The sequence below is a fragment of the Notothenia rossii genome (assembly GCF_949606895.1).
Source record: "Notothenia rossii genome assembly, chromosome: 2".
In the NCBI taxonomy this organism is placed as follows: Eukaryota; Metazoa; Chordata; class Actinopteri; order Perciformes; family Nototheniidae; genus Notothenia; species Notothenia rossii.
The window spans coordinates 6,144,601-6,172,241 of NC_136904.1; the positions used below are offsets into that span (position 1 = coordinate 6,144,601).

The 27,641-nt window shown below is 40.9% G+C and overlaps 2 protein-coding genes across 19 annotated transcripts in view; both read left to right on the forward strand.

Moving 5' to 3' along the window:
* Positions 1 to 317: 317 nt before the first annotated feature.
* LOC307028233 (uncharacterized protein) lies at positions 318 to 11,363 on the forward strand. The gene is made up of 15 exons (XM_079663088.1): positions 318 to 490; positions 3,910 to 4,122; positions 4,371 to 4,576; positions 4,736 to 4,873; positions 5,346 to 5,484; positions 5,580 to 6,330; positions 6,966 to 7,107; positions 7,233 to 7,376; positions 7,469 to 7,540; positions 7,873 to 7,931; positions 8,305 to 8,495; positions 8,823 to 9,223; positions 9,717 to 9,816; positions 10,048 to 10,243; positions 10,840 to 11,363. The coding sequence occupies exons 2-15, from the start codon at positions 4,006 to 4,008 to the stop codon at positions 10,974 to 10,976; spliced, it is 2,793 nt and encodes a 930-aa protein (XP_079519214.1). The 5' UTR covers positions 318 to 490; positions 3,910 to 4,005; the 3' UTR covers positions 10,977 to 11,363.
* A 3,135-nt stretch (positions 11,364 to 14,498) lies between these two features.
* The window catches only part of ppfia1 (PTPRF interacting protein alpha 1), a 68,853-nt gene continuing 55,710 nt past the window's right edge, over positions 14,499 to 27,641 (forward strand). For all 18 annotated transcript variants that reach the window (XM_079663076.1, XM_079663077.1, XM_079663065.1 and 15 more), the window contains exons 1-2: positions 14,499 to 15,503; positions 17,884 to 18,138. In XM_079663076.1, the coding sequence (XP_079519202.1) occupies positions 17,884 to 18,138 (255 nt within the window). In that variant the 5' untranslated portion in view covers positions 14,499 to 15,503. The remainder of the gene's footprint in view (positions 15,504 to 17,883; positions 18,139 to 27,641) is intronic.

The following is a 27,641-nucleotide window of genomic DNA, read 5'->3' on the forward strand; positions in this document are numbered from 1 at the left end:
TAGTGTAGTGTCTTCTGCCATCCTTTACTCCGAAAAAATATTTGTTTCTCCGAATCGAAGGGGAAAAATACAAAAGCATTGCACACAATTTAAACCAATCAATGTTGTGTAATTAACAAGGATAATCTGGTGTTTTTTAGTCGATGAGTAGTGCAGATATCACTGTAAAATCAATCGACAGTAAGGGGAATACTTACTTCCGGGTGTACAATTCTCCGTTATCCAATGGGAATGGACGCTCACATTGCCTTTAAGGGCAGCCGACACAAACGAATGCCGTGCTTCCATGAGCGTCAAATCCCGCAGCAGATGGGAATACATTGCAATCAGTTGAAAGCTATTTGCATCCCTTTATGAAGCTGAAGGAGCCTAGGAGCGTCACAACTGCACGCCACGGGACCCTGACCAAACGTCGCTCCTGGACGATTATGGAGTGAGAGTGTGTTGTTGAGGTAGATTATTACAGAGGGTTCTACTCAAACAACTAAAGGTAATGGTAATGTTTTTAATCACATGATTTGGTTTGCTAGTAACTTGACAAATATGGCAGCTTTGCAATGTCAAACAACATCAGACCTGAGTCTTGGTGGAAAATAAGTGTCTGAGTACTCTATCTGACCCCAGAAATCAGAAGAAAAGAAAATGCATTGAAATTACCCAAAAGTTGAACGCTGGCTGTCTAGCGCCCCCTATGAAAATCAAATATTTGAAAAATTCTGAAGTGCGCACCCTAAGTCCGATTGACCTGATATGTCCGGATGGAGCTGCTCTACAAAAAAGCCTCAAGAGCCCCTAAGCTCCGCCTACTTAGATGTTGTGCTAATTAGCATAATGCTAGAAACAGTTAAATATTTATCTAAATATCTATTTTTGTCTATCAACACCACATTTGTCATACATCATCAGCGGTGGGTCACATATGTATCCATAAGAAATGTGCAAGGTCAGTAAAAAAACATGGCCGCCATTCATCAAAACGTCTTCGCAAAAACGCATGCCATAGAAAAAATACTCATAATTTATCAACAATTTATCCAATTATCACACATTTTGGTGGATATGTTCAGTTTGTCTTGGAAAATAGGCATACCCAAGCATTTTCATCCTGGTCAATAGGGGGCTGGATGTTTTTATTAAAACAGCTCAGTAGTGCCCCCTAATGTGTGGTAGTCGCATACAGTTTCTCCGATATTCATGAAATCTGGCACAGACATTCCTCATGGAATTGCAGACATATTTCCAATTGGCTTCCTTTAGCCCCGCCCACAGGAAGTCCTCCTAGCGAGTTGATCCTAAAAATTCAAATTCAGGATAAGTCAAGCACATATCCAATGTGATGCTTGTCACACCCCCAGGTTTATGTCACGGGTTTTAGTGTTGTCTGTCTAGGTTTGGGTGTTTGCGGTCATGTTTTTCCTCCTGGGTTATTGTCTGGTCCTTTTCCCTGTGTTTTTCATGTCTGTCGTTAGTTCCCTGGTGTGTCTAATTCCCTGATTGTTTTCACCTGTCACTCCTCGTGTGTCTCCTGTGCGCATCAGTGTCAGCCCCGCCCCTGATTGTTCCCACCTGTGTCTTGTTACCCTGTGTTTAAATTCCCCTCTCTCCCAGTGTTCAGTGTCAGTTCGTCTTGTCTATTGTCATGTCAGGTCTATGCTTTAGGAACTCTTTGGTTTTTGATTCCTCACTGCGTGAGCACCTTCATTTTTTGTCCTCTGTTTTTTGTCATCGCGACTGGAGTTTTGGTGATTACCTTTTTTGTTCATTTTTTGCTAAGTCATGGAAAAATAAAGTATCTAACAATACTTTACCTCTGTCTCCCGGGTCTTGCATTTGGGTCCTACATACTACGTGCCTGAGATCGTAACAATGCTAAATAGCTGGGAGTTTTTAGGCTAATGCAGAATGTATCATTTGTGATGATTTACATGTTACAGACTACTCCTAAACTACTCGTATAGTTTGACCAGTATTCACAAAATCTGGTATACACATTGCTCTTATAATTGCGAGCATATTTCATATTGGCTTTCATCGAGACTAAATTTCCCTCACCTCTCTCTGGTTGCTGCAATGGGGAAATTAAAGGATGCACCTCATACACCACACCCACCTATACACTGTACAACACACACCTACACGCTGTACAACACAAACCTGTAAAACACACACCTACAGCTCCTAAAGCATATCATATCTGGCTACAGACGTTGTATATTTTATTATGTGAAGCAATATATGGTTTTATGAAAAATATCTACTGTTTATTTGTAGATATCTACCAAAGCCTACAAATAAAGAGTGTAATTTATTGTGGAAAAGGGATATAAAGAAAGATATGTATTATTATTAAATCAGCAAACTAAAGGAGCTACCACATTGAGGTGTGTTAGTCAGTAAGATCAGTAGTGTGGGTGTGTGAACATGGTGTAGTGCAAGGTGTGGAATGCCAAACCAATGCATCAAAAGGTAGCTGCTCACCCAAACGAGTTCCACCTACAGAGAGACCGGCGAGACACTGGCTCGGGCCTTTCACTCCTCAGCTACGCCGCGGCCAGGTGCCATCAATCAATGCTCGGACAAACAAAGGGAAGATCATTAAAGGGACACACACACACACACACACACTACAGGGAAGAGTAGTAGTATATTCCACAGATTCCATTGTTATAGGTCTCATCACTGTACAACCAAAACTCACTGAGCTAGCAGCCAGGAAAGTGCAAGAAAAAAACGTCTGTTTACAGAGCCATGATGATAATTATGTCTTACCTTTGCTGTTTTGTGATCAAAAGTTGTGTTCAAGGGCATACAAACGCTGCTGAAGGTTAATCCAATGTCACTTTGAAAGTATTACTGATTATCCATCATTACATTACCGGAGCTTCCGGTTTAGGAGGTACGCACGCAGCGCCTCGTTTTAACTGACCAATGGTCATGTTTATATGGATGTATGAACTGCCCCTAGATTCTATTGGCTCTAACGGCTACAAAGAGATGTCAATCACCCAAATCGACCAAGAGGTTCCAGATAAAGGGCCCTGCGTAATGCGCGCAGGTCTGCCTGGCAACTGCACAGCATTACGCTTTGTTGCCAAAATTGGTATAGAGGTCAGGGAGAATATTTCAAAAAGGTCAAAAACAGTTGTATTTGGAATGAATACCTATAGTGATATTTCAATTACATAACATTTGTTTTACCGTGTGGTACCTGAGAAAGGTGAAATGGCACTGATGGAACCAAATGTGTGCCAAAAAAAAAATAATTAAGTTTCTTAAATTAGCATCAATCTTGACACAGGGTACTTAGCATATATTGTGGTTTGGATCCCTGACGTTTTTTGTCTACTACCCCATCATTCAAGGGTGATTTTCATTATAAGTAATGGGCTTTTTTTAAGTGGAGATTAGAATTTACAGAGCTCCTCCAGAGAGCCTCCTCGATGCTCTGTCCTCGATGCTCGATCCTCGATCCTCGATCCTTGATGTGCATTTAGAGAAATTAGATGTGATTCAAGATGGCGCGCTGACATCGATTTCCGGGTCACTACCGGAGGACCGAGGAGTCGAAGAGTCAAGGAGTCGAGGAGGCGGAAGTCAGAGGAATGAGAAACGGGTCATTTTAGAGGATTTAAACATCGGCTAAACATTGTCCGATCTGCTCCAAAATGTACACGCCAGACAAGAGTCACAGCCTGAGGCCACCCGGGTCATTTGAAAGTGGTCTTACACAATAATAGATGTACTTACGAAATTGATTCCTTAGCATTAGCAATGACAACAATATGTCAACACGCTGCCAGCAAATGTTCTTTATCATCAAATGTTATGCTTTGTTATCGTTGTGGGTGTACTAAAGCATTGACAGTGAAATGTTGTGGAACTAGTTATGTAGCTGGTCTGATTCAATAGATGAAGGTCCTAACTTGTAAGGAGGAACCATGGCCGGGTGTGTATAAAAGGATGTGAGCAGCAGATACTTGGAGACAGAGGTGAATTCAGGAAAAGATGGCCGCCGCTCTGCTGCTCCTGCTTCAGCTGGTCACACTGGCGTCTGCATCACATCACTACGGGGGATCCATGACCTATAGCTACAAAGGAAGAAACCCTGATGGATCATTTAGGGTGAGAGAAACTACTTTGAAACCTTTGCGTCAGTTAATAATTCACTAATTTATTCATATTTATGCCGTTGTTATTTTTACACTCACTTCTGTTAAAGTTTTTGCCATACATTAAATATAGTTTACCTTTTTTTTTTTTTTTTTTAAATGTGTTGTCTAGCTTTTTACCTTGATTGGTATATGTCAAAGCACAAAATACATTGGAAATAGCGATAGAAATATGCATTAATATTATTATTTTTTTCAAAGGTGGACTTTCGCAATAGGGCGACCTATGATGGGTGTCAGTACTCCCATTCCCAGACATGTAGCTCTGGCAACTGTGGCTATATCACTAATCAACAGAGAGGCATAACTGACAGGAGCACCAATGCACCGCAACGCAACAGACAATGGTGTGAAACAGAAACAGTTCAACAAAGAACAGTCTCAACTGACAAACCTTTTCAGATGAGGTGAGCTTTTTCTCTGACTCAAATCATGCTAATGTTATATTTGTGGAGTCTCCAGAATTGCATTGCAAACACTTGTATCTGTTGTTTTGATGCTTATCCTAAAATAATAAATAAAAACAAGCATCTGTATAATGCAGTATTTGTTTGCACACCTATCAGGGCAAGTAGCTGTTGTTGGATCCCAACACGTAATGGGGTTTCAGGTTGGAGATTTCAAACTCAAGTAGATTTGGGAACAAGATCTGACACTGGCAAACCAAACAGATCCCCAGACATTGCCATTCTACCTTTCCTTCGGTAAGCTCCTTCTTTATTTTGTTGTCTGATTAAATGGCTCTGTATCATGAAGGTGCAGTCCTGCAGACAGTTTCTGCTCTGCACTCACAAAGTAAAGTGACAAAATGGGTGTTAACCTTTCCAGTTCTGCCTTACCCTTGGCTGGATTCCCAAAATAGTTGTTAGATGATTGCTTTACAATTGCCTCTATTTAATAACTGTGTCTACTGCTTCCATTCATTTGAATGAAATTATATTCATTAAAAAAAAGGTCAACTCGCATTGTGTTTATTCTTTGAAAGGGGTGTGTAATATGCATATAAGTATCAATTTAAATTATTTGAGGGTGGGTTTGGCACCACCCTAAAAGAAGTCACTGTGGCCGTGCTTACTCTACTACCTCACATGTGCAGTTATAACTCTGATTATTTGATCCTTTTGGGTTTTATGGGCAGAACAGTGTTCCTCACTCTTGTTAATGTGTCCTTTCAAGAGTTCCCCAGAACTGCCCACGCACCTACAAGCTGATGTCTTTCGACCCTGATGGCGACACGGTTCGCTGCAGATATGGAAATATCAGAAATGTAGAGTGCAGCGGATGTAACCAACCTTCAGGCTTTGTCTTGGATCAGGTCTGTAAATAATAAAAAAAAAAGATTCCTTATACATTGTCCAATACCTGACTGATCCTTTGCCTCACTAAATGTCTGAATGTTTACATTGTTAGGGTTCCTGCTCCTTACATTACCGCAATGCCATCGCCAACCCAAGTGTTTTTGGATTTGAGTTGGTGGTGGAGGACTTTCCGGAAAGGCCCATCACTCTGTCCTACACCGATGGAACCCAATCCTACAAGGCTCCACTGATTCCCATGAGGCAAAAACGATCCTACTACCACACATATCCTCCCACGACTTCAGCACCAACCACAACCCCATGGGGGTGGTATCATCATTCTACTCCAACACCGACCACAACTGCAGCACCAACCTCAACCCCATGGTGGTGGAATCATCATTCAACTCCAGCAACAACTACACCTGATCCTAACCGGGGGGGGAGGTATCCTCATTCAACTACAGCGACGACCACAACTGCAGCACCAACCTCAACCCCATGGTGGTGGAATCATCATTCAACTCCAGCAACAACTACACCTGATCCTAACCGGGGGGGGAGGTATCCTCATTCAACTACAGCGACGACCACAACTGCAGCACCGACCACAACTGCAGCACCAACCTCAACCCCATGGTGGTGGAATCATCATTCAACTGCAGCACCGACCACAACTGCAGCACCAACCACAACCCCATGGTGGTATCATCGTTCAACTCCAGCAACAACTACACGTCAGACACCAGCCCCACCTCGAACCACATACTGGCCGTGGCTGACTCCAACCACCACAGACAACAGACACCTGCATGGCACCACGCCTCCTCTCAGTAAACTGCCTTTGCAATTTTCCTTTCTTGGTGAGTCAGGTTTTACTTGTCCTCAATTAGTAAATTATTATGGATTTGCAATTTTACTTAGGTTTATGCAAATGTACATGACCGGCTCTTTCAGGTAAAATATTAGGAATGTTAGGGATTAGGGTTGTGAAATGTATAAATCGGGAAAAATGCCAGGATTGTTGGATCTTTAAAAAAAAAATCATTCCATTAGTATTTTGAAGCAGTCGTTTTTGATTTCTTTCAAGTGGTGTATAGCGCCATCTGGTGGAATTTCTCATTTTTAGGAATCATTTTCAAAATGTTGTCTTTGTGTCGGTGAATTAACAAGAGGCCATAATCAAGGAACTTACAAATATGGTATTGAAGATGGGTTTCATTTGAAAATGAATGCGGGTGTGGTAAAATGTCAGGGATAATACGGCCTCACAGCTTTCTGCAACAATCCGCACAAACAAGTGGAAAAGCCTTAATTGTAAGATAATAATGTTTGTATTTCCCTCTTCAAAACCCTAACCTGCACATATTTAGCCTTTGACAGCTCATGAATATAATCTGCTGCGACAGCTTTGATGTTTTGAACAACAGACAATGACAAAGTGGTTTTAAGAACTGATCAAGAACTCTTAAAGAACTGTTGCACTTTTTAACTGCAGTGGACCCACCTGCTCCCTCATGTGTTGATGGACTCTACTTGCCAAAGTTTGTGCACCCAACCCCTGAAAATGGACAACACATCAATGCAGAGGTCAGCAAAGAAGTGGAGATCAGAGTTCGAGCACAAGCTTCACATGCAACGTAAGTGAGAATCAACGTGATGAGTATAGCCTTGTGGGGTCAGAACATTATCAGCATTTCTGCTAGTGAGATAACTTCAGCGATAAGAAGCAAATATCTGGTTTCTTTCTTTTGTTTTCAAACAGACTACATGATATCATCATCAGTGGGCCACTGAATATCACCAAGCACAGAAGCACACATGGAGACTTTGTCATTAGGTGGACGCCTGGCCCTGATGATGTGGGGGATCATTACCCAATCTGCTTTGCTGTTGAATCAGTAATCGAGTGAGTGAGCCTTACATTTATTTTCTATTTGAGACAACTAGTATGCATTTGTGTGTGTTAAATATTGATTTCACTTTTCACACATTTTACAGTCCCGCCTCTACCCTCCCCCCTCAAACCACAATTTATAACGGTAACCATTACCACGTCACCCAATCTCCACAGTAAGTACCAGTTCGATATTTTTGAATCAAACTTAAAAAGCTAGTTACGACTAAGAAACATATTAGGATTTAAAGAATACAGAAGTCAGATGCAAATGTGTTTAAAAGTTAGAAATCCCAATTGATGATTGCTTCTGCCAGAGACATTGACATAAACAAATAAATCGTCTGCATATTGATTTTAGTGAGTATGTGGTCAAAGTTATCTACAATTCAAACACCTGTAATGATTTAATAAGACATTTCAGCCTTACTGAATGAGTAACAGGCATTACTCCTTAAAAAAAAAAAAAATGGTTCAAGATAAATCTTTGGTCACTGATGCTTTTCAGGTCCGGCATCTATCAGTCCGAGATGAGGTGCGTTCTGGTGAACATTGTTAAAAGACTAAGTAAGAATGATTTTTGTTTAACATCAACATTTTATAGTAGAACTAGAACTGGAATGGCGTTTATATTATAACCAAAATGTTAAATTCCATTAGTGGCTTCATGGGCTTTTGCAAAGCATTTGTGTTTGGGTAAAAACTATAAAATCAAACCCATTACTTCGGCGAAAAACACCACCCATGTCCTGAATTTATATGAACTGAAACCTTTCTTTTTGGTGAAACAATATTGAAGGGGAAACAAGTCACTGCAAATCTTTGTTGACTAGCGTTGCATTCTTCTTCTTGTCTGTTCTGGAGCGTTACTGCCACCTGTAGACTAGAACCATTAGTGTAATGTGTATTTATTTTGTAAACTATTTATCTCTTGCTCTAGTTGAATCCCATGTGACCTGCCATGAGTCCTCAATGACGGTAGAGATTACCAGATCTTCTCTCTCTGGACTTCATGAGGGTAATTTACGCCTCAATGACCCCAGCAACACGGCCTGCAACCTGCAGACAAACTCCAACAGCTCGCACATCATCGCGGTCGTACCCCTCAACGCCTGCGGCACTCAGATCGAGGTAACAATAGAGCATCGGTTTCATCACCTGCCGGTTTTTTCTCTAAACTATACTTTTTATGAATGAAAAACTCAGTTCTTAGTGCTTGTGCAGTTCTTAGTGCTTGTGCAGAAACATTTGGGTATTGGGGGTGCCATCCAACCTGCCTAGGAAATAAACAAATTCAGACAAACTACAAAAGTCAGTTTAAGCAGCAAAAGAAATGCAAAAGTTCACAAAAACTCATAAAATTGCTTGAAACTGTTGCCTCATTTTTTAAAGTTTTACCAAATTAACAGTTTTTACAGTGTTTCGGTGTAACACAATATGTCATCTTTAACTCTGCAGGAAGATGAGGAAAACATGGTTTTCAAAAATGAAATCACCACAGTGGACAGCATACACGACCTGATCACCAGGAACCACCTGCTGGAGGTCCAGTTCTACTGCCAGTACCCCAAACGTGGGAACGTGTCGCAGGGCTTCACAGCACACAGGAGGAACGTGGTGGTGTGGGATAAAGGCTTCGGAAAGTTCACCTACGAGTTTGAGTTCTACCCAGACAGCCAATATAGACAAATGATTGATCCAGGTCTGTACCCTCTGGAGTACGATGTGACGGAAAGGATCTACATGCAGATAGAGGCCAAATCTACCGTCAACAACACCCAGCTGTTTGTGGAGTCCTGCAGTGCGACGCCATATGACACCCCCAACTACTGGCCAACATACTCCATCATCGAGAATGGGTAGGCATGAGCACGCAACAGGGGACAAAACAATGCATTGGGAAAGATGTGCTGTGTCAGAGGTTTGTGACTAAACTGCCCGTAGGTGTTTTCAGGCAGTGCATTAATATGGTATTTAATCAGGCAAAACCATTATTATTATTGTCTTTATTGAACAAGGACCATCAATACACATAGGTTAATCTCAAAAAGAGAACATTTCTGCTTGCTTCTCATTTCCATCTGCAGTCCTCCATCAGGTACACACTTTTGTACATGCAAAAATAAACTAGTATTTTACGCCAAATGTGGCTATTTGTGTCTGAAATTATTTCTATTGGTGTCTGAATTTATTTCTATTGGTGTCTGAATTTATTTCTATTGGTTTCTGAATTTATTTCCTTTTAATGTATCAAAATTAGCATTAGATTAGACATTTTAGCAATTACCAATTGTGAGGCATGGACTCACAGAAGCAATATTTCTTAACTTTTCTTTTTGTTGTTACTGTTAGGTGTAATTTGGACCAAACGGTTCAAGTGCATCAGAGGGCCAACCCGAGACAGTTCAGGTTCAGCATGGAGGCCTTCAAATTCCTCGGCTTGCACGACCAGGTGAACAATCTAATATGTGTCTATACTCTCTGATCTTTTACTTAATACAAATAATGAATACCCCAGTGTAGGAATACTCTGTTGCATGTAGTCTGACATTTTTACAAAAGTAAAAGTACAAACGTGTCAATATATCTTGTCTTTGGTCCGACCACAGCTCTGTTATTCTTCCACTTGATGAGAAGTCTGTATATCTGCTGATGTAATGACAGCGTGTTGTTTTGCGTTCAGGTGTACATCAGCTGTTCAGTGCTGATATGTGAGGCAGGGAGCAACGGCACCAGGTGCTCACAGCGGTGCATCAACTCCCCCCTTACTGGGCATCATCATCACCGCAAGAGAGAGGCTATCAGTCAGAGTGCCAGGCACTTCATTTCCCAGGGTCCTCTGCGTTTGAAGAGATCAGCGGAGAGCACCGGGAGCCCAGGTACGTTTTCCCTCAGAACACCTGCCTACTTTGAGGCTACGTTTGAAAAGTGAAAATTAGGTCCTATGTCTTTTCCTAACCACTTTTCCTTAATGGGACTTCTGGAACATAGTGACATCGCTATGTAAAACTTGCGCTCCTATTGGCTGGCGCTGCAACAGATTCTATGTAAGGGGCGGGACATCGCTAAGTGGTTGGCCATTCACAACAGACTGGGCTCTGGTTTCAGACAGACGGTGAAAAGAGTTGCTGCAGTACAGGCAGTATGAAAAAAAAAAGGATATTTTTTATCATTAAAGCATGGATACTGATATGAGAATGAGCAGATTAGGTTCTAACTTTAGTGAAAAAGTGATGGGCCTTAGGTATTGTGGGGCAGGATTTTCCAGTGTATCCTAAAGGAGATATCAAGCATCAAAGCTCCTTTCCTATCATCAACATTTTAAAAAGCTGTTATCATGGATGCCACTTAGAGACCTCGGGTAATTTCACTCGGTTGGGGACCTTCCTGAACTAATAAGACAATTCGACCACGTCCTCTGAGGAGTTAGTCTTTGGAAATGCCAAATTAAAATAACGCTTCTCTTTCTCTCCAGGGACCCCCCTGAATCTGAACCTGGTGTTCATCGTTGGATGTCTTCTTGCAGCCGTTGGCATGATCAGTACAGTGGCCCTGTACAAAGTCAGAGCATCAAAGGTCAAATACCAACCGTTGCCCTCTTTTGAAAACTAAGAAAGCGGCCATTTGAGAACACCCATTTTTTTATCGGTTGCATTTGACTACATTAAACTTCTTGTTTTTTAATGCTATCAAATAACGAGTCTTCATTTGTGCCTTATGGGTTATAAGTGGTGTTTATTATGGTGTTAACCACTGTTTACAGTGTAATCCTATGTAGCTTCACAAGTGATTGTAATATCATGTACTCCATTATGATTTAAAACTTGATTGATATGTGTATCCAATCATTATAATGCTTATGGTTTATTGTTCATGTCAAACTTAATTGTTCCGCCTTATCCTAATGCTGCGTTCACACCGGACGCGATGCGAATAATCGCATCGCTCTAAACGCTCAAGTTTCACCGCGGCTGTCAGCTGTGTTTACTCGCATCATTCAAACAAGACGCGCTGGCTAGGGGGTTTACAACTAGGGCTGAACGATTAATTAATTTTAAATCGAAATCGCGATTTGAAATGATGCGATTATCAAATCGCAAAGCCTGCGATTTTTTTTACATTTTTTTTTTATTTTACTTTTTTTTTGTTCTTCTTGTGTGTCAGTCATCCACACCAATCAGAAGTGCTGTGCTCCACATTTACCAGCCATTGTTAATCAATCAGAATTGGCCCATGATAGAAGGTGATAGTCAGATTGATCCAATCACCTGCCAAGTCTTTTTGAAAGTGCCTGCCCTTTCCAAATGGCTTCCAATGGAGCTTTCCTAGATAGTTTGGTGAAACAAACCGTCTGAGTCAGGTTAGTAATGCTCCATCACATGTTTCTATTACAGGGTGAATCTTAAACTGAACCTTGACTTTAAAGCAACCCAACGGAAGTTTCATGTAAGTTTAGTTCTTTCACTCGTAGCTCGGGCTGCGGGGGTGCTAGAGACGGGAGCATGTTGATGCGATCTTCCTAGCCGGAGATATGGCCGCATTTTACAATAAACTTCCGTTGGGTCGCTTAAAAACAAATATCGCAAATCGAATCGCAATATTTGTCAGAAAAATTAGATTTTTTCCCAAAATCGTGCAGCCCTAGCTACAACTACAACAAAATGAACATATTTGACCGTGATTGTAATACACTTTTCAAAAATGATGCCGAAGTAACAACATATCAATACCGGTTAGTAAAAACCATGAATTAATGCTTTGACAAGTCTGCAGACAGACGGCAGGCGAAAAACCTTTTGAAATGCGTGTTTTCTAAATGGAGATTGGCTAAGCTAACGTTGTATATGCTCCGTCCACACTCACAACAACGGCCTATACAGACGTAAATAAACCAGCGACTGTATTCGCCATGACACAGACAGTCTGTGGTTTGTTCTTCTTTAACTTCTGTATAGTTTCTGAACAGATATGAGGAGCTGTGAGCTCTGTTTGCTAACTGCTAATGGCTGATATTTTTTGGTTGAGCGTCAGTGACGGCAGGCTGAGATCCTCACCGCTGATTGGCTACCGCGAGATCGCGTTGCGCGAATATGACGCTTGAGTTTGTCGCAGCCCCCTTCAATCGCCTCAATCACGCCGCGGAATTCGCGTCCACCGCTTCATGCTCGGCGTCGGAGCGAATTTGCGCCTGTCCGTGTCTCTGCATGGACTCTAAGGCCCTGACACACCAACCCGATTTTGGGAGTCAGAGGCCGTCAGAGGCAGTCGGGCAATGGCGGCGCCCTACTCAGGTTGGTGTGTCCCGCACCGTTATTGCTTTACGGCACATTTTCACACCTCCCGCGGCCGTTTCAACATGTTGAATTTCATGTTGAATCGGCCAAAGAAAGTCGGCCAAAGAAATCACTCTCATTGTCGAATACACACTACCGCTGCCTGCTGGTAAGGACAGTTATTGCAACTGTCGACTGAAGTCTTTGCGGTGTGTTCGTAGGCGGGCGGCGTAGCCGATGCAGGCGACATAGCGGACGTAAAAGTCGGAACGCCTTCTGTACGCGTCCTTTGGTCTCAGGTTGGTGTGTAGCAGCCTTAACATGTAATCGTGCCGCCCCCAAACATCGCATCGCGTCTGATGTGAACGCAGCATAATTCATTTAGGCTTAATGTATCAATAAAAACTCTCTCATATCTCTTTTGCTTTTGTCCAATTCATTTCTCTTTCTCTCTTGCACCAAACACACATCTTGGATAGTTTATTTAATATAATACAAATGCCATTATTTGTAATGCTTTCCTGTTGCTGAACCTCATTATTACCCTTTAGTGTGCATTTGACCTGGGATAGAGCTCTGTTTTTATTTACTGTTGAAGATGACTGGTAAAGGAAAGTTGCATATAGATATGAGGGAGAAAAGAGTTTAATAAAACAACTTGATATAACATACGTTTATAAATCCTGATTATAAAGAGTAGATTACTTTGAGGTTTCAGAGATTGAATGAAAACAGTCCCATTTGTCAAATTATTGCAATTATAAGGTTTTTAAACCGATATTTAAGCTAACGTTCAGTTGTAGAAACGGGGTAATTGAATCCTCTCAGTAACATTATAATGTAGAGATTCTGCATTATGTATTATTCTGTTGATATGCCACACGATGGCGCCACTATTCTTTTTATTGTGAAACCAACATAATATATATCAGATATGTTATCTAACATAATTCAAATGCCCAATGTAACATCAAAATTACAAAACATACAATATTACACCGTACTATTCAAGCAAAATTCTGGTTTTATTAATACTTAAACATCACTGCATATATTTTTATATACACATTTTAACATATTGATTATTTTTATATATTTAAGCACAATGTGAACATTTCTACATATTATTATAAAATACAAATTACAAATATTATATTCTCTTTTATCTTCTTTTTGCACATTATTTCCTTAACTTCTTATCTTTAGAAAAATAAGTTATTTTTATTTTATTTTAATTATTTTATTGCACATTTTAACTTTTATTTCTTATGATTATATAAACATTTGTATTCTTTTTTATCGTCTTAATGCACATTTTAACTTTTTTTGTTTTTTATTAAGCTGTCATTTAGCATTTAAAAACATTCCAGACCGATGACAGAAACACATGTCATTGTATTTATGCAAACTGTGGTTTTAGGTCATTCTTCCATTTGAAGGATTTTCCACAGGAAGTGAAAATGCTGCTCTTCCATTTCCTCCTGTTTCTCATTTTATGGTCTTATTGCACATTTTTACTTTAATTTCTTACGTTTGTATAAATATGTATTATTATATTTAATGTTATTGTCTTATTGCACATTTTCACTTTAACTTCTCAGGTTTATATAAATATGTATTATTCTATTTTATGTTATTGTCTTATTGCACATATTTATTTTTAACTTCTTATATATTCCATTTATTTTAAGTGTTGTTTTGTTTTATATTTTCTTGCTGCACATCACATGTTTTACTCCAACTTCTTAGGTTTGTATAAATGTGTGTTATGTTATTTGTATTTTATGGTCTTATTGCACATTTCACTTTATACTCAGTTTCGTGTATTCAGGAACTGCTCTCCCTTTTCCTCCTGTTGCAGACCTGTATCTCTTCCAGGCTAATGCTAACAGAGCTAGCTTCAGAGTGTCCCGACTGCCGAGGCTGGCAGGCAAGAGGCGACAGGGAAGGACCGGACTCAAGGACCTTTTTGGGGGAAATAACCGAGACAACACCACCAACTCGGACGGACACGAAGGGATTATAACGTTTTTATTTGCGGTTTGGGGTTTTCCAAACGGATCAAAGCATCGCTAACGGTTCAATGTTAGCTGGAAGTTTGTGATGATGTGGTGACGCGACGGGAAGCTAACGTTGGCTCAGTGGCTAACTTCATAGCTACTTGATAGATTAATCACTTTTAGCAAAGCTTTTAAAACCTATTTTTAAATCAATATTTTTGGTAATGTAAGATAAAAGCTATGAGATGTTTTACCATGTTGTCTACTTTTATATGGAATAGAGAGTATCTTTAGAAGTTAGTCCATTTAATCTAGCAACCGTTAGCTACCTAGCTGGCTAGTGGCTAACATTGGCTAGCTGTCGACTTTTAAACTCCCAAATAATTCTGTTTCAAATTAGCTAAGGCTAGCCGGGCTACAACTGTTTCCACCTAACCTTACTGTACCATCACATGTCTAGCTGGTGTGATATCTTATTACCAGCTGGTTAAACGTAATGTCCGTTTGTTTTGAAAAGCAAAAATAAGACACTTTACTTCCAAATCTAGATATGCAAGCTTACTTAATGCTAGCTTGCTAACGTTGGGTTAGCCGGCCAAACTTGGAAAACTGCCCCTCTGCTCACTTGATGTGGGTTTCTCTTTGAGGCCTTTAGGAAATTATCCCCTCTTTTTTTCACCCAGAAGACTCGTTTTTTGACAGCCTTATTACAGCCCTGCCTGGAAATGGATTTTATATTCTAAACTAAAGGATATTTGTGAAGGTTTTAACACACGATTGGAGTACCTGGACTTTGTTGACGTTTACTTGGCATCATAAAGTAACGTGGATTACAAAGGCTGTTGGAATAACTACATTCTTCAAAGGTGAGAGGTTCACATCTTTAGGCAGATAATATAGAAATCAAAAGTAAAAATCTGAATCAGAAATATGTTTACTGCCAAGTATGGTTTACAAATGCGAGGAATGTGCCTTGGTGTACATGGTGCATACCTAAACACAGTGATACATTGAAAGACAATTAACAAAAAAGTAAAGCAATTGTAGACATTTTTTTAAAATATAGAGAAATATTTACATGAAATATTGAAAAAAAGTATGTGCAGTATTGTTACGAAAAGTTAAAAACTACAGATATTTAAAGATGCAGCTTCGTATACAGATGTGCAATATTTTCGGAGGGGCGTGAAGGACTGCCATTAATTAAATAGAAATGTATTTTCTGCATAGTTTGCATCAATGTAATGTATAGTGTCTATGGACTGGCTGTGGGTAAGTGTCAGATGTGGGGGGTTTGTATTAGAAGTGACCAATCATATTTCTTGATTTTATCATAGTGGATAACACTGATAGAACTGTACTTCAGTTGTTGGCATTTCAAAAACCCATTACTGCAGAATGTTGCAACCTAATCTAAAGTGAATTTGATTATTTTAAAATCATAATTGCACAAATTACTCATTGAGTCACAAGTGGTGCAGCCTTTAGTCCTAGTTTGGCCAGATTTGCCTCTCAGTTAACATCCTCGTCCATTGGAAAGAGATGCACCTGGCTAGAGAGTTTTAAGCTGAAATCTATTTAGCTTCCGGAGGTTGTCATCTTTACCTTTTGACGTTATAATGTCTGTGCTGAGTTACACTGGACCCACCATCTGTCACTCCCTCTCATGGATGCTGTGTGACCCTCCCCCTCATAAACATTGTTGAGCCTGAATGGCCTGACCTCGATATGCAGTGATGGTTTGTATTTGTATTACTCTTAAATTAGGTTACATTTCCCTCCTTCCACAGAAATAGGGTCTATCTAAAACATGCATTGTGATAATTAATTAAGGATGACAGGTTGATTTCTATCTCGTTAATTTGATTTCTATCTCGTTAATTTGATTTCTATCTAGTTCATTTGATTTCTATCTAGTTCATTTGATTTCTATCTAGTTCATTTGATTTCTATCTAGTTCATTTGAGTGTATCAGGTATGGTCCAGCTCTTTTTGTGAGATACAGTTAAGCGTTGGTGCACTGAACCGAAAAACAGTTTCTGAAAGCAAATGGCTTTTGGCATTTCAGGCGCTGCTTAAAATGAAATGGTAGCCTTGCTCTGGCTCCCACTGAGTTCCCCACTGCACTTGTTCTAATATATAAGTCGTTATTCCTTGTAGGTATTTTAAATCCAGCTCACATGATTCTTGGCTTTTTGTCTAGCAGTCTGTCTGCAGGTCCTAAGCTCCTTGGTGTGGAGAGTGGCTCTAATTCTGCAGACCTTCCTGCAGCTGTTGTTAGATGCAACATTACTCAACAAACTCCAGACACAAACACAGCTTTCTTAATTGATTTCAAGCTCTCAGTTATTTCATAACGGTACCAATGTAGGTTAACTCAACCGTCTACTCTAGTTAACCATTATTAATAATCATCAGTAAGTGTTCTCTTCTGCTTTGTCAGCACACTTTCGTAATAGCCAATGCTTTGGTGTCTGCAAAGTATGCTGATAAAATCACCCCAGCGATGCACCTTACTTGCCCTCTGTCTTCTGTGTTATCTCAAATCTGTCTAGAGGGGGGGTCTGCTTTAGAACATAAGCCACTTTAAATCCCAGGTTGTAAACCACTTTAATTTACAATTAAGCTCCAATGAATTTCGAACGGTTGTCTTTTTAATGTATTTGTAATTTGAAGGAAAACGGTGTAACTTTATACCCTGAGATTATTTGTTTACGACAGCAATCTTTTAGTCTGACACTTTTTTATTAAGCTTTTGGGGAGGAGAATGAAAGAACGAAAAGTCCAACCAATAAGTTACAAACTGAACTTTGGACGGGAGTAATACCGGCATTTTATAGATCTGTGTTCTGGCTTTTACATAATTGAATATTGAACATGAATTCGGGCTGCACGACATGTGACATTGTGTTAAAGGGTTTGATGATATTTTGGATTTGATATGAGACGATTTTTCAGCCACCTGTCAACGAAAATCAAATCCACTATAAAATACTGTACATATGTTTTAGTAAGTCCGAGAATGTTTTTATTTAGCCTTAAATAAATATCGAGCTTTCTTCAATTTCAATATTGCGCTAGTCCATATTCCAATTTCTTTAAGATGTGGATTAATTTGCCGCCCTAGCTTTCATACTGAAATGTTGCAGTTAACCGACTTTCTGTCCTGACTGCTTCATGCCTTTATTCCAACTCTAAAGTGCTTCTCCTCTTTTGATCCTTTTCCCTGTCCATCCCTGGCTGCAGATGATGTGCGAGGTGATGCCCACCATCAGCGAGTCGGAGGGGGGCGGCGGGCGGCGGGGCTCGGGCTCCCCGCTGCAGTCGGACTCTGAAGGTCACTTTGAGTCGCTGATGGTGTCCATGCTGGAGGAGAGGGATCGTCTTCTGGACACTCTGAGAGAGACGCAGGAGAATCTGGGCCTGACGCAAGGCAAGCTGCACGAAGTCAGCCACGAGAGAGACTCCCTGCAGAGACAACTCAACACCGCTCTGCCACAGGTCAGCTTTGAGGATATGATAATGTGTAAAGTGAGACTAGAGAGATGTATCGCCTCCCAAATACAGACTTAGAAAGCTGCACAACTAAAGAGAGAGAAACTCCCTCTGCAGGGAACGCAGGGATTTGATGCTTAGCAGAGCGTTTACATGCACCAACACCGAAAGAACACTACAGGAAAAACCCGAACATCATAGGGCCGCTTCAGTAGGGAAGATAGCAGAGCACCTGCATGCCTCTTGCTGCCAAAGTGTTGATCTCTTTTGGATGACAGATCTTTGGCTCCGGCAGCGGAGAAAGTGATGCCAGAGTTTGGTGTGGTTTTGGGAGTTGAATGAATGACTGGTTGCAAGGTGCAAAGAGGTGTGTGGTTTTACCATCAAAGGTAAAATGCGTCACAAAGATAAAAGAAACTTCAAACTGAGAACATCTTCTTTTAGAGTCCTGAAAGTAGTATTTCATAACATCATTTCAAATCTCTTTCATCCCTACTGTGCATATGATAAATAAGCAATAAGCCCCTTACTGTAATTAGATTGGCATGCTTCTATGTCTAATATTTGCTTAACATAACATGGAGGATATCATGATCCCGACTTTGCCCATCTGCTTGTGGGACTCATGTTTCTGCCTTCTGTGGTCGTACATTTAAAACAAAGGGATCAGGTTTCCAGTTGTAATGATGCATAAGAGGTAATCAGCTCAGCCCTGTTGTAGTTCTGGTTCAATATGCATGCAGTGTATGGAGTCAACAAGCCGGTTATTTTCAGTGTTTGATGGACTTTCTATGACATGAGGGAGAGGACTATAAGTGATCTCAGCTCAGAATATGACGGATGATTGATCTCAGTGTTGAAAGCAGAGAGGTCTGCAGATAGTAGACGGACGCTGCAAATAGGAAGCAGAGCAGATTACACTGAGCTCCGACTGATAGTATCCCAACTTTCCTGGAACATCAGATGGTTAAAGCTGATGTTTAACTCACTTGTGGGATGCCGAGGCCTTTTCTCTGCAGCTGTGTGTTGAACAGCCTACATCCCACGTCAAAACATTCCACTGTGTTAGGACTCTGATCCATTCGTGTACTGCAGGATAAATATATGGAGATCAGCAAGTACAGCATTTTCATCACAAGCAGTCACACAGGCTATAATGTGGGTGACGCAGCGTCCACACGGCAGCGTGCGTTGAAGCTTGCCGGTGGGCGTGTCTGAAACTCGACCAACAACCAATCACATGAATCTCCCGCCCCAGACACACAAGCACGCGGTTTGATTGGCGAGAGCTTGTACTGTCATATGATCTGATTGGCTGACGCTTCTGTCGAAGCTTCAAAAGTTGAACCTTTCTCAACTTTTGAAGCGAGCAACTCGAAGCGACGGAAACACAATGCAGTTCGGCAAAGCGTGACGTCACCCCATTCAAAGTGAATCAACGCTTCTTCCCATTCACTTCAACAACTTCCCGTGTGGACGGGCCGTGAGGGTTGAATTCATCACAGAATTAGAGGCGAGCTACGACACAATAAGTGCTTTTTTGTCACATGCACAATAGCTACAGCGTAGGTTTAAAGTCATATTTGTAAATACAGTAAACCAAGGTTTTATTCGGGCTAACGATATAAAAGGCTTTAATCTGAAAAAGCATGATTTCTTCTATTGAATTGCATTTTAGCATTCAGGAATACAATTACACATTTTAGTAAAAAAGGGACAAGCATGCTTGAGAAGTTTTTAATCGCAACATCTTTAAGTCAATCCTCTTTGTATATAAACAATATATAACATGTGTCTCCCTTTTGTTCGTCATCTTAGTATCCGAGGCCTCAGGTCATACTAAAGTGTGTGTGTGTGTGTGTGTGTGTGTGTGTGTGTGTGTGTGTGTGTGTGTGTGTGTGTGTGTGTGTGTGTGTGTGTGTGTGTGTGTGTGTGTGTGTGTGTGTGTGTGTGTGTGTGTGTGTGTGTGTGTGTGTGTGTGTGTGTGTGTGTGTGTGTGTGTGTGTGTGTGTGTGTGTGTGTGTGTGTGTGTGTGTGTGTGTGTGTGTTGCAGTCAGCTGATCATCTGGCTGTCTGCCAGGCCTCTTGGGATTTGTATTTGCAAGGCAAGAAAAACCAGCTGTCAAAAAAAGTAGCAGCCATTTATATCCTCTAATCTGGTGTTAATCCAGTATGTGATATTCCTGTGCAGTTAGCGCGACTTAACATGTCTTTTATGATTACCTAAAAGTAAGGAATTCTCAGCAGTCCCCCTCACAGAATAAAAGATTTGAACATCTGTGAACACGATGAGATGACAACATCTATAAAATGTTTTGCCTGTCTATTGCCAACCTTACCATTTTCCTATTTTCCCTTTGTTAATAATTCCACATATAAAACTTGATTTGTTCTTGGCTTGGGATTATTGTAAACCTAATTTGATAGTGGATTTAATTGCGGTTCAATAAAACATGCAACCAATGGGGAACTAAAGGTTGAACAAGTTTATTGAAGTTGAAGGCTGGCAGGCAATTCGTTTTTAATTAAAAGGAACATTAAGTGTAGAATTGAAATGAATTGCTCTCTGTTATTACCCTGAGACGCACTAATTGTTTTTTCCACAGAGCGGTGAAATTATTTTGTAGCCTACATAAAGTAAGATCAAGATGTTCTTCCTCCTTCTTCTTCTGTTCATCCTGCTGGTAGAGGTTGTGTGTTTGTATTCCTTTACGATGCATTGGTATGATTTGGCGCAATAATTGTTGTTCTATTTGGAGATGATTTCACAAAAAAAGGAGGAACAGATTCCCTTTTGAACTCTTGATGTTGGATAGAGTGGTGGTCTTGAGGCGGTAGGTAGGTAAAGCAGAGGTGAAGTGTTCTCCCTGGCTACCTCCCTCCCGGTGAGAGTACCCTTCCACTGGAATGCACAAACATTCCTGGCCCGTTTGCTCGCACGTCAGCAGCTTCTTCAAACTGCAGCGGTGCCCTGCTGGAAGCTGCCTATTTGTTCTTTTCTGTTGTCTTCTTGTTTTAGGAGTCGTGTGTGCAGGCTAAATTGCTCTGACGCTCCCCCAGTAAAATGCAATGTTGTGGAAAGCTCATTGACACCGGTTTGAATGTGTGCACAGATACATTGCTTTAGTAGACCAATTTCAGGGCCCACATGTTCCCTTTCTGTGCTTCTGTGTCAGCCGAGGCTTATTATAGTTTCTCTTGAAGTGGGCTTCACTGGGTGTGTGTTCGTGTCGGCTGGCAGTGGATTTACAGCTGCTGTGATTGTTGAGGCAGTAAAAGAGAAAGACGTGGTGGTAGTTGGCTACATGCTTGATGTTGCTGCATTCATAGTTTTTCCACACCGACTAGTAAACGTCTAGCGGCACTCTAGACAACAGCTGTCTTTGTAGAAAAAGTACATTTCATGAAAAATGCCAACTATAACCAAAACCAATACCAGATGGCTTCGTATATCACACCAACATGTCTTTTATTTGTCAATGAGGTTGTGAAATTGAGTGCAAGTGAGATGAAGGAACTGTGTTGAGCATATGGAACAGATTCCCATTTGGGATGGGCATTGTCTTGTGGATACGTTTTCCAAATGGTTAAGAATATGTGTTTTTAGTGTGATGTCTCGTATTGTCTTTGGGTGTAATAGACACATGGAAACACTTCTAAAATCAGTGTTGTTTTATTCAATAAATGGAAAATGTAATTGATGTTAAACTCTTCTCTAATTACCTTCGTCAAGGAAGTTATGTTTTGAGACACGAGAGGGTTGATGCTCCAGTCTGGTTCTGTTTAAGATTTAGTTTCCCCGTTTACCACACGGAGGAAAAGGCTCATATTTTCTCTTATTCTGCTTGCTTCTGTAAAGTTCTTACACACATACATTAAGATGAATACAACGAATTATAAAAACACACAAGTATGCAGCTTACACAGATATCCTCAATAATTGATCTCTTTTAATAGCTAACTTCACTGGATCTATATACTGAAATGTCTAAGCCAGTAGGGATCTTTTGGGTGTGAATTAAGACGCACCCACAAGAAATTAAAAAACAACTTGAGTCGACGCCACATTAGGCTAAAACATTAGGGTTTTATTGTACCTATTCCACATTACTACTTAAAGTTCATGTACACATGAAAAGAGCATCATCTAAAAAAACAATGCCTTTTGCGGAGGTCTGCAATGTCCAATTGACTTTGTAGTTGATATCATTGGTAACTTTCAGACATTTGATTGATGTGTAAGATAACGAGTCACCCTGAGTGAGTCGCTGCACGGTAAACCTGTCTTTCTCTATATAATTGACACATGCTGCATGTTGCACAACACTCCTGCAGCTTCCTGTGAGCCAGACACTGTTAACAGGGGATGTCATGTCCTAAATACTACAGATTGCAAAGGTTAACAACATAGTGCTAAACCGGACGTTGCTACAGGTAGCGTTGAGGCTATGAAATACAATCCAGGAAGGCTGGTCTGAGTAATGGACCCCCCCCCCGCAGCCCTGTCACTCACAGGACCCTTTGGCCTCTCTTTTCCGTTATGACTCCTGTCTAGGCTGGTCCCACAGTGAGGGCTGCTCGATTATGGCAAAAATCATAATCGATTATTTTTGGGTCAATAATTGATATCACGATTATTAAAAACGATTATCCATTTACTTTGAAAACATCAATTTATTGAAAACGAATTAAAGAGTATGTTTTTAAAAATGGATTACCCTGAACTTTAATTATAATTCAACTGAAAAACCAATTAAAAGAATAACAATAAAAATAAAAAAATAAAAAATAATAATAATAATGTGGGTGACGCAGCGTCCACACTGCAGCGTGCGTTGAAGCATGCCGGTGGGCGTGTCTGAAACTCGACCAACAACCAATCACATGAATCTCCCGCCCCGGACACACAAGCACGCAGTTTGATTGGCTAGAGCTTGTACTGGCATATGATCTGATTGGCTGACTGCTCGTTTTATTTCGATGACGTTGTTTCCGTAATCGTTGCACGCCAAAATCGTAATTGCGATTTTAAAATACGATTAATTGAGCAGCCCTACCCACAGTGAAGTTAAGTGAGAAAGAGACTAAAAATGAACCTTTATTGACTCCAAGTCCAATACCGGAAAACTAATATCTGATTGAAGGGTGCAGACTGGTATTTGAGGACTTGTAGTCCTTGTTCTTATGGCACCTTAAGGTCGTCGTTGGGAGATGGTTTGGACAAAATCATTTGCCAAAAAAATGATGTGCAAATAAAGATCCATCAAATACTGGATATTGTTTTGAGACTAGAATACACCATTTTTGGAAAGTTATCTTCACATTGTATTTTACTCTATCCTCCGTCTCCACTACTGTAAATAACAGTTTACTCTTATCAGTCAGGATTGTGTACATGCATTTATCTGATTGACCAACACTTGTCTACAAAACTGTTTCATTTATAAAGAAAGTCAGAATAGAAACTACTTCAGTCCTTGACTTTTCCTTCAACATACATTTGCTTATCCAGCATCTTGCTTGAACCTTATTGCAACATTTGAAAAAGTTAACTTACGAAAAAACAGAAGTAAAGATTTAATAACGAAAGTGCAGTTTGGTAAATATTTGGTGTCTAGAACAAAATCATGTGTTTTTTCGGTTTCTGGTATTTGGCTGCTTTTCTTTAAGGATCCAATTGACGACACTGACCAACTTGTATATTCTGGTCAGGGCCACAATGGCATGAATTGAAAGTCTTCAGTGGTGAGACACAGACACAAAGACGTACTTGTTCCACAGTGACATGAAAGTGACAAGTGTTGCCTTCACCAAATGTGATCTGAATAAGTAACGCAAAGGAAACCAACAGAAGATGGTAGTCAAGGTCGTGCTCTCATACAAGCTTTACGAACTATCCTTAATTAAGAAACCTAGAGCATATTGTCGTTTCCTTTGACCTCTTGATGAATCTGTTTTCTGGACAAACCAACCAATAACTGAAACATGGCCTCTTTTCTATTCCAATGTAACCACTGTCTTAGTAAAGCTTCACCTCGGACTGTTCGACGAACCACAAAATATGAAGTTGATACGTTGCTTTCTGCATAAAGTTAATAGTTCTAATGTGTATAAAATTGACGAACGTCCCCCAAATTAAGAAGGAGTCTTGACTATGCTATTAATCATCTCATTCCCTGAATAAATACATTTGACTCTACATTACAGCAGGAAATTATTCTTTCTCCAATAGCCCATACAAGGAGACACTGTCAAAATGAGTTTCCAGAGTTTCCTTGTCACCTGCGTAGCCATATAACAGATGCAACCGAAAACATTCCTGACCTTTTTAGGTGTCCACGTCCTTTTCCAGCCTCATCAGTCATCAGTGTTTGTGGTCTGAAGCTACTGCTATAAGGACACTTTCACGCCTTGTAGCTGTTTTTTCCCTTGTTCATGTGGATAGGACAGAGTTTAAGAGTTCTAATTGCTCACTGAACATAGTTATAGGAGATTGTATTAAGTCAGGTTGACAGTTAAATAAACCAGGTGTTTATTTAGTATACTCCGTAGGCATGGGTGGAGTTATGATGGAAACTGCATTAAGGCACATGTTTCTCTTCAGCTCACAGTTTGTCAAAAATAAATACTTAAAGAATAGAGTATGTTACTGACACTGACCCTCATGCAAAAAGTGAGGAACCTGTTGCCACTTCACTGCTTTATTTACATTGATTTCAAAGCAGTAAAGCAAAGAATGGGCACTTTGCCAAGATACAGTAGCTGAACAATCCTAATTATGACGGAAACAATATTTTCTTTAATAACAAATGAATATATAATAATAAGGGTAATGCCAATACCTATACCTAATTTATTACCTGCTCCTGAACGATAACACACCTTTACACCTGGGATATACCCAATGTAGACAAGTCTCTGACACACACACACACACACACACACACACACACACACACACACACACACACACACACACACACACACACACACACACACACACACACAGTCTCTTGAGTAAAGTGGGTTATGCTGTACCTGCTCTAAGACGTTAGACAGCAAATCACCTTTATTATTAGACCGTGGTAAAGGGTGGTGCCAGCTTATAGGCTCACTAACACTGATACGATTTGGTATTGAAATGAGCTATTGAATGAGCAGGCATTGTTCAATAATCGTTAATGTTAAAGCAATCAAAGCCAATTGAAGAGCTCCCTCCACAAGAAGTCAGTGGGACTTCTCCAAACAATGACCTATGTGGCAAACTAATGTTAATGATACACCTTTGTCCAGAAAGATAATTTCCTTTTTTTTTTTATATTCACCAGTGGGGTATTCACCAGTGTGGTATTCACCAGTGGGATATTCACCAGTGGGGTATTCACCAGTGGGGTATTCACCAGTGTGGTATTCACCAGTGGGGTATTCACCAGTGTGGTATTCACCAGTGGGGTATTCACCAGTGTGGTATTCACCAGTGTGGTATTTACCAGTGTGGTATTCACCAGTGTGGTATTCACCAGTGTGGTATTTACCAGTGTGGTATTCACCAGTGGGGTATTCACCAGTGGGGTATTCACCAGTGTGGTATTCACCAGTGGGGTATTCACCAGTGTGGTATTCACCAGTGGGGTATTCACCAGTGTGGTATTCACCAGTGTGGTATTTACCAGTGTGGTATTCACCAGTGTGGTATTCACCAGTGTGGTATTCACCAGTGTGGTATTCACCAGTGTGGTATTCACCAGTGGGGTATTCACCAGTGTGGTATTCACCAGTGGGGTATTCACCAGTGTGGTATTCACCAGTGTGGTATTTACCAGTGTGGTATTCACCAGTGTGGTATTCACCAGTGTGGTATTCACCAGTGGGGTATTCACCAGTGGGGTATTCAACAGTGGGGTATTCACCAGTGGGGTATTCACCAGTGTGGTATTCACCAGTGTGGTATTCACCAGTGGGGTATTTACCAGTGTGGTATTCACCAGTGGGGTATTTACCAGTGTGGTATTCACCAGTGGGGTATTCACCAGTGTGGTATTCACCAGTGGGGTATTCACCAGTGGGGTATTCACCAGTGGGGTATTTACCAGTGTGGTATTCACCAGTGTGGTATTCACCAGTGGGGTATTCACCGGTGGGGTATTTACCGGTGTGGTATTCACCGGTGGGGTATTCACCGGTGGGGTATTTACCAGTGTGGTATTCACCAGTGGGGTATTTACCAGTGTGGTATTCACCAGTGTGGTATTCACCAGTGGGGTATTCACCAGTGTTGTATTCACCGGTGGGGTATTTACCGGTGGGGTATTTACCAGTGTGGTATTCACCAGTGTGGTATTCACCAGTGTGGTATTCACCAGTGGGGTATTCACCAGTGTGGTATTCACCGGTGGGGTATTTACCAGTGTGGTATTCACCAGTGTGGTATTCACCAGTGGGGTATTCACCAGTGTGGTATTCACCAGTGTGGTATTCACCAGTGTGGTATTCACCAGTGGGGTATTCACCAGTGGGGTATTCACCAGTGTGGTATTCACCGGTGGGGTATTTACCAGTGTGGTATTCACCAGTGTGGTATTCACCAGTGGGGTATTCACCAGTGTGGTATTCACCAGTGGGGTATTCACCAGTGTGGTATTTACCAGTGGGGTATTCACCAGTGGGGTATTTACCAGTGTGGTATTCACCAGTGGGGTATTTACCAGTGTGGTATTCACCAGTGTGGTATTCACCAGTGGGGTATTCACCAGTGGGGTATTTACCAGTGGGGTATTCACCAGTGGGGTATTCACCAGTGGGGTATTCACCAGTGGGGTATTCACCAGTGGGGTATTCACCAGTGGGGTATTTACCAACGTATTTTATGTCGTAGAACAAAAATCTCTCGTGTTAACCACAGACCTTTTTATCACGTCAGCAACAAAAAATACTTTCAAAAAACAACTGACTTCCAGACGATAGAATAGGAAACGCTGACTAATCTCTGGGTTGTAGGACTCAATTGATCAGTGCCTCCAAGTCATTCAGCTCCATTGCTTTGACATCTTCTCTCGACCTGTGTGTTGGGCAGCCGGCTCAGCAGCTGTGAATGGGAGCCATTGTAATGTCTAATTAGTTTTTTGACGGTGAGTCCTCCTGTAGGCGAGCAGATGCCCTCGGCACAGTGTCAGATTTCAGCACACGCCATAAGCTTTTAAGAACGGCTAAAGTGGTTATGCTGCAGGCTGGCCTGTTGGTTCCCATCTCAGCTCCAAATACAGCCCACTCAGATGGAGGAGTGTGAAGGGAAAAGAGCTTATTCTCTCAAGCCTATTGACCTGCTCTCGAATGCTGCCAGGCTTTAAGAATCCAGAAAAGTTTACTTGTACTGTAAAAAAAGTGTAGAAAACTAAATGTTGATTATTTGTCTTATCAGGGTTTGGTAATTAGTTTGACCATGGTTAGATCAAACAGCTGCAGTTAAATGGCTACACAATGGTAATCATTAAGTGTGCTGTCATGTGGAG

Coding starts and splice junctions, on each gene's coding strand:
- LOC307028233 (XM_079663088.1), top strand. CDS start 4,006: ATGGCCGCCGCTCTGCTGCTCCTGCTTCAGCTGGTCACACTGGCGTCT. Junction 7,932..8,304: donor GAACATTGTTAAAAGACTAA/GTAAGAATGATT, acceptor CTCTTGCTCTAG/TTGAATCCCATGTGACCTGC. Junction 10,244..10,839: donor GGAGAGCACCGGGAGCCCAG/GTACGTTTTCCC, acceptor CTTTCTCTCCAG/GGACCCCCCTGAATCTGAAC.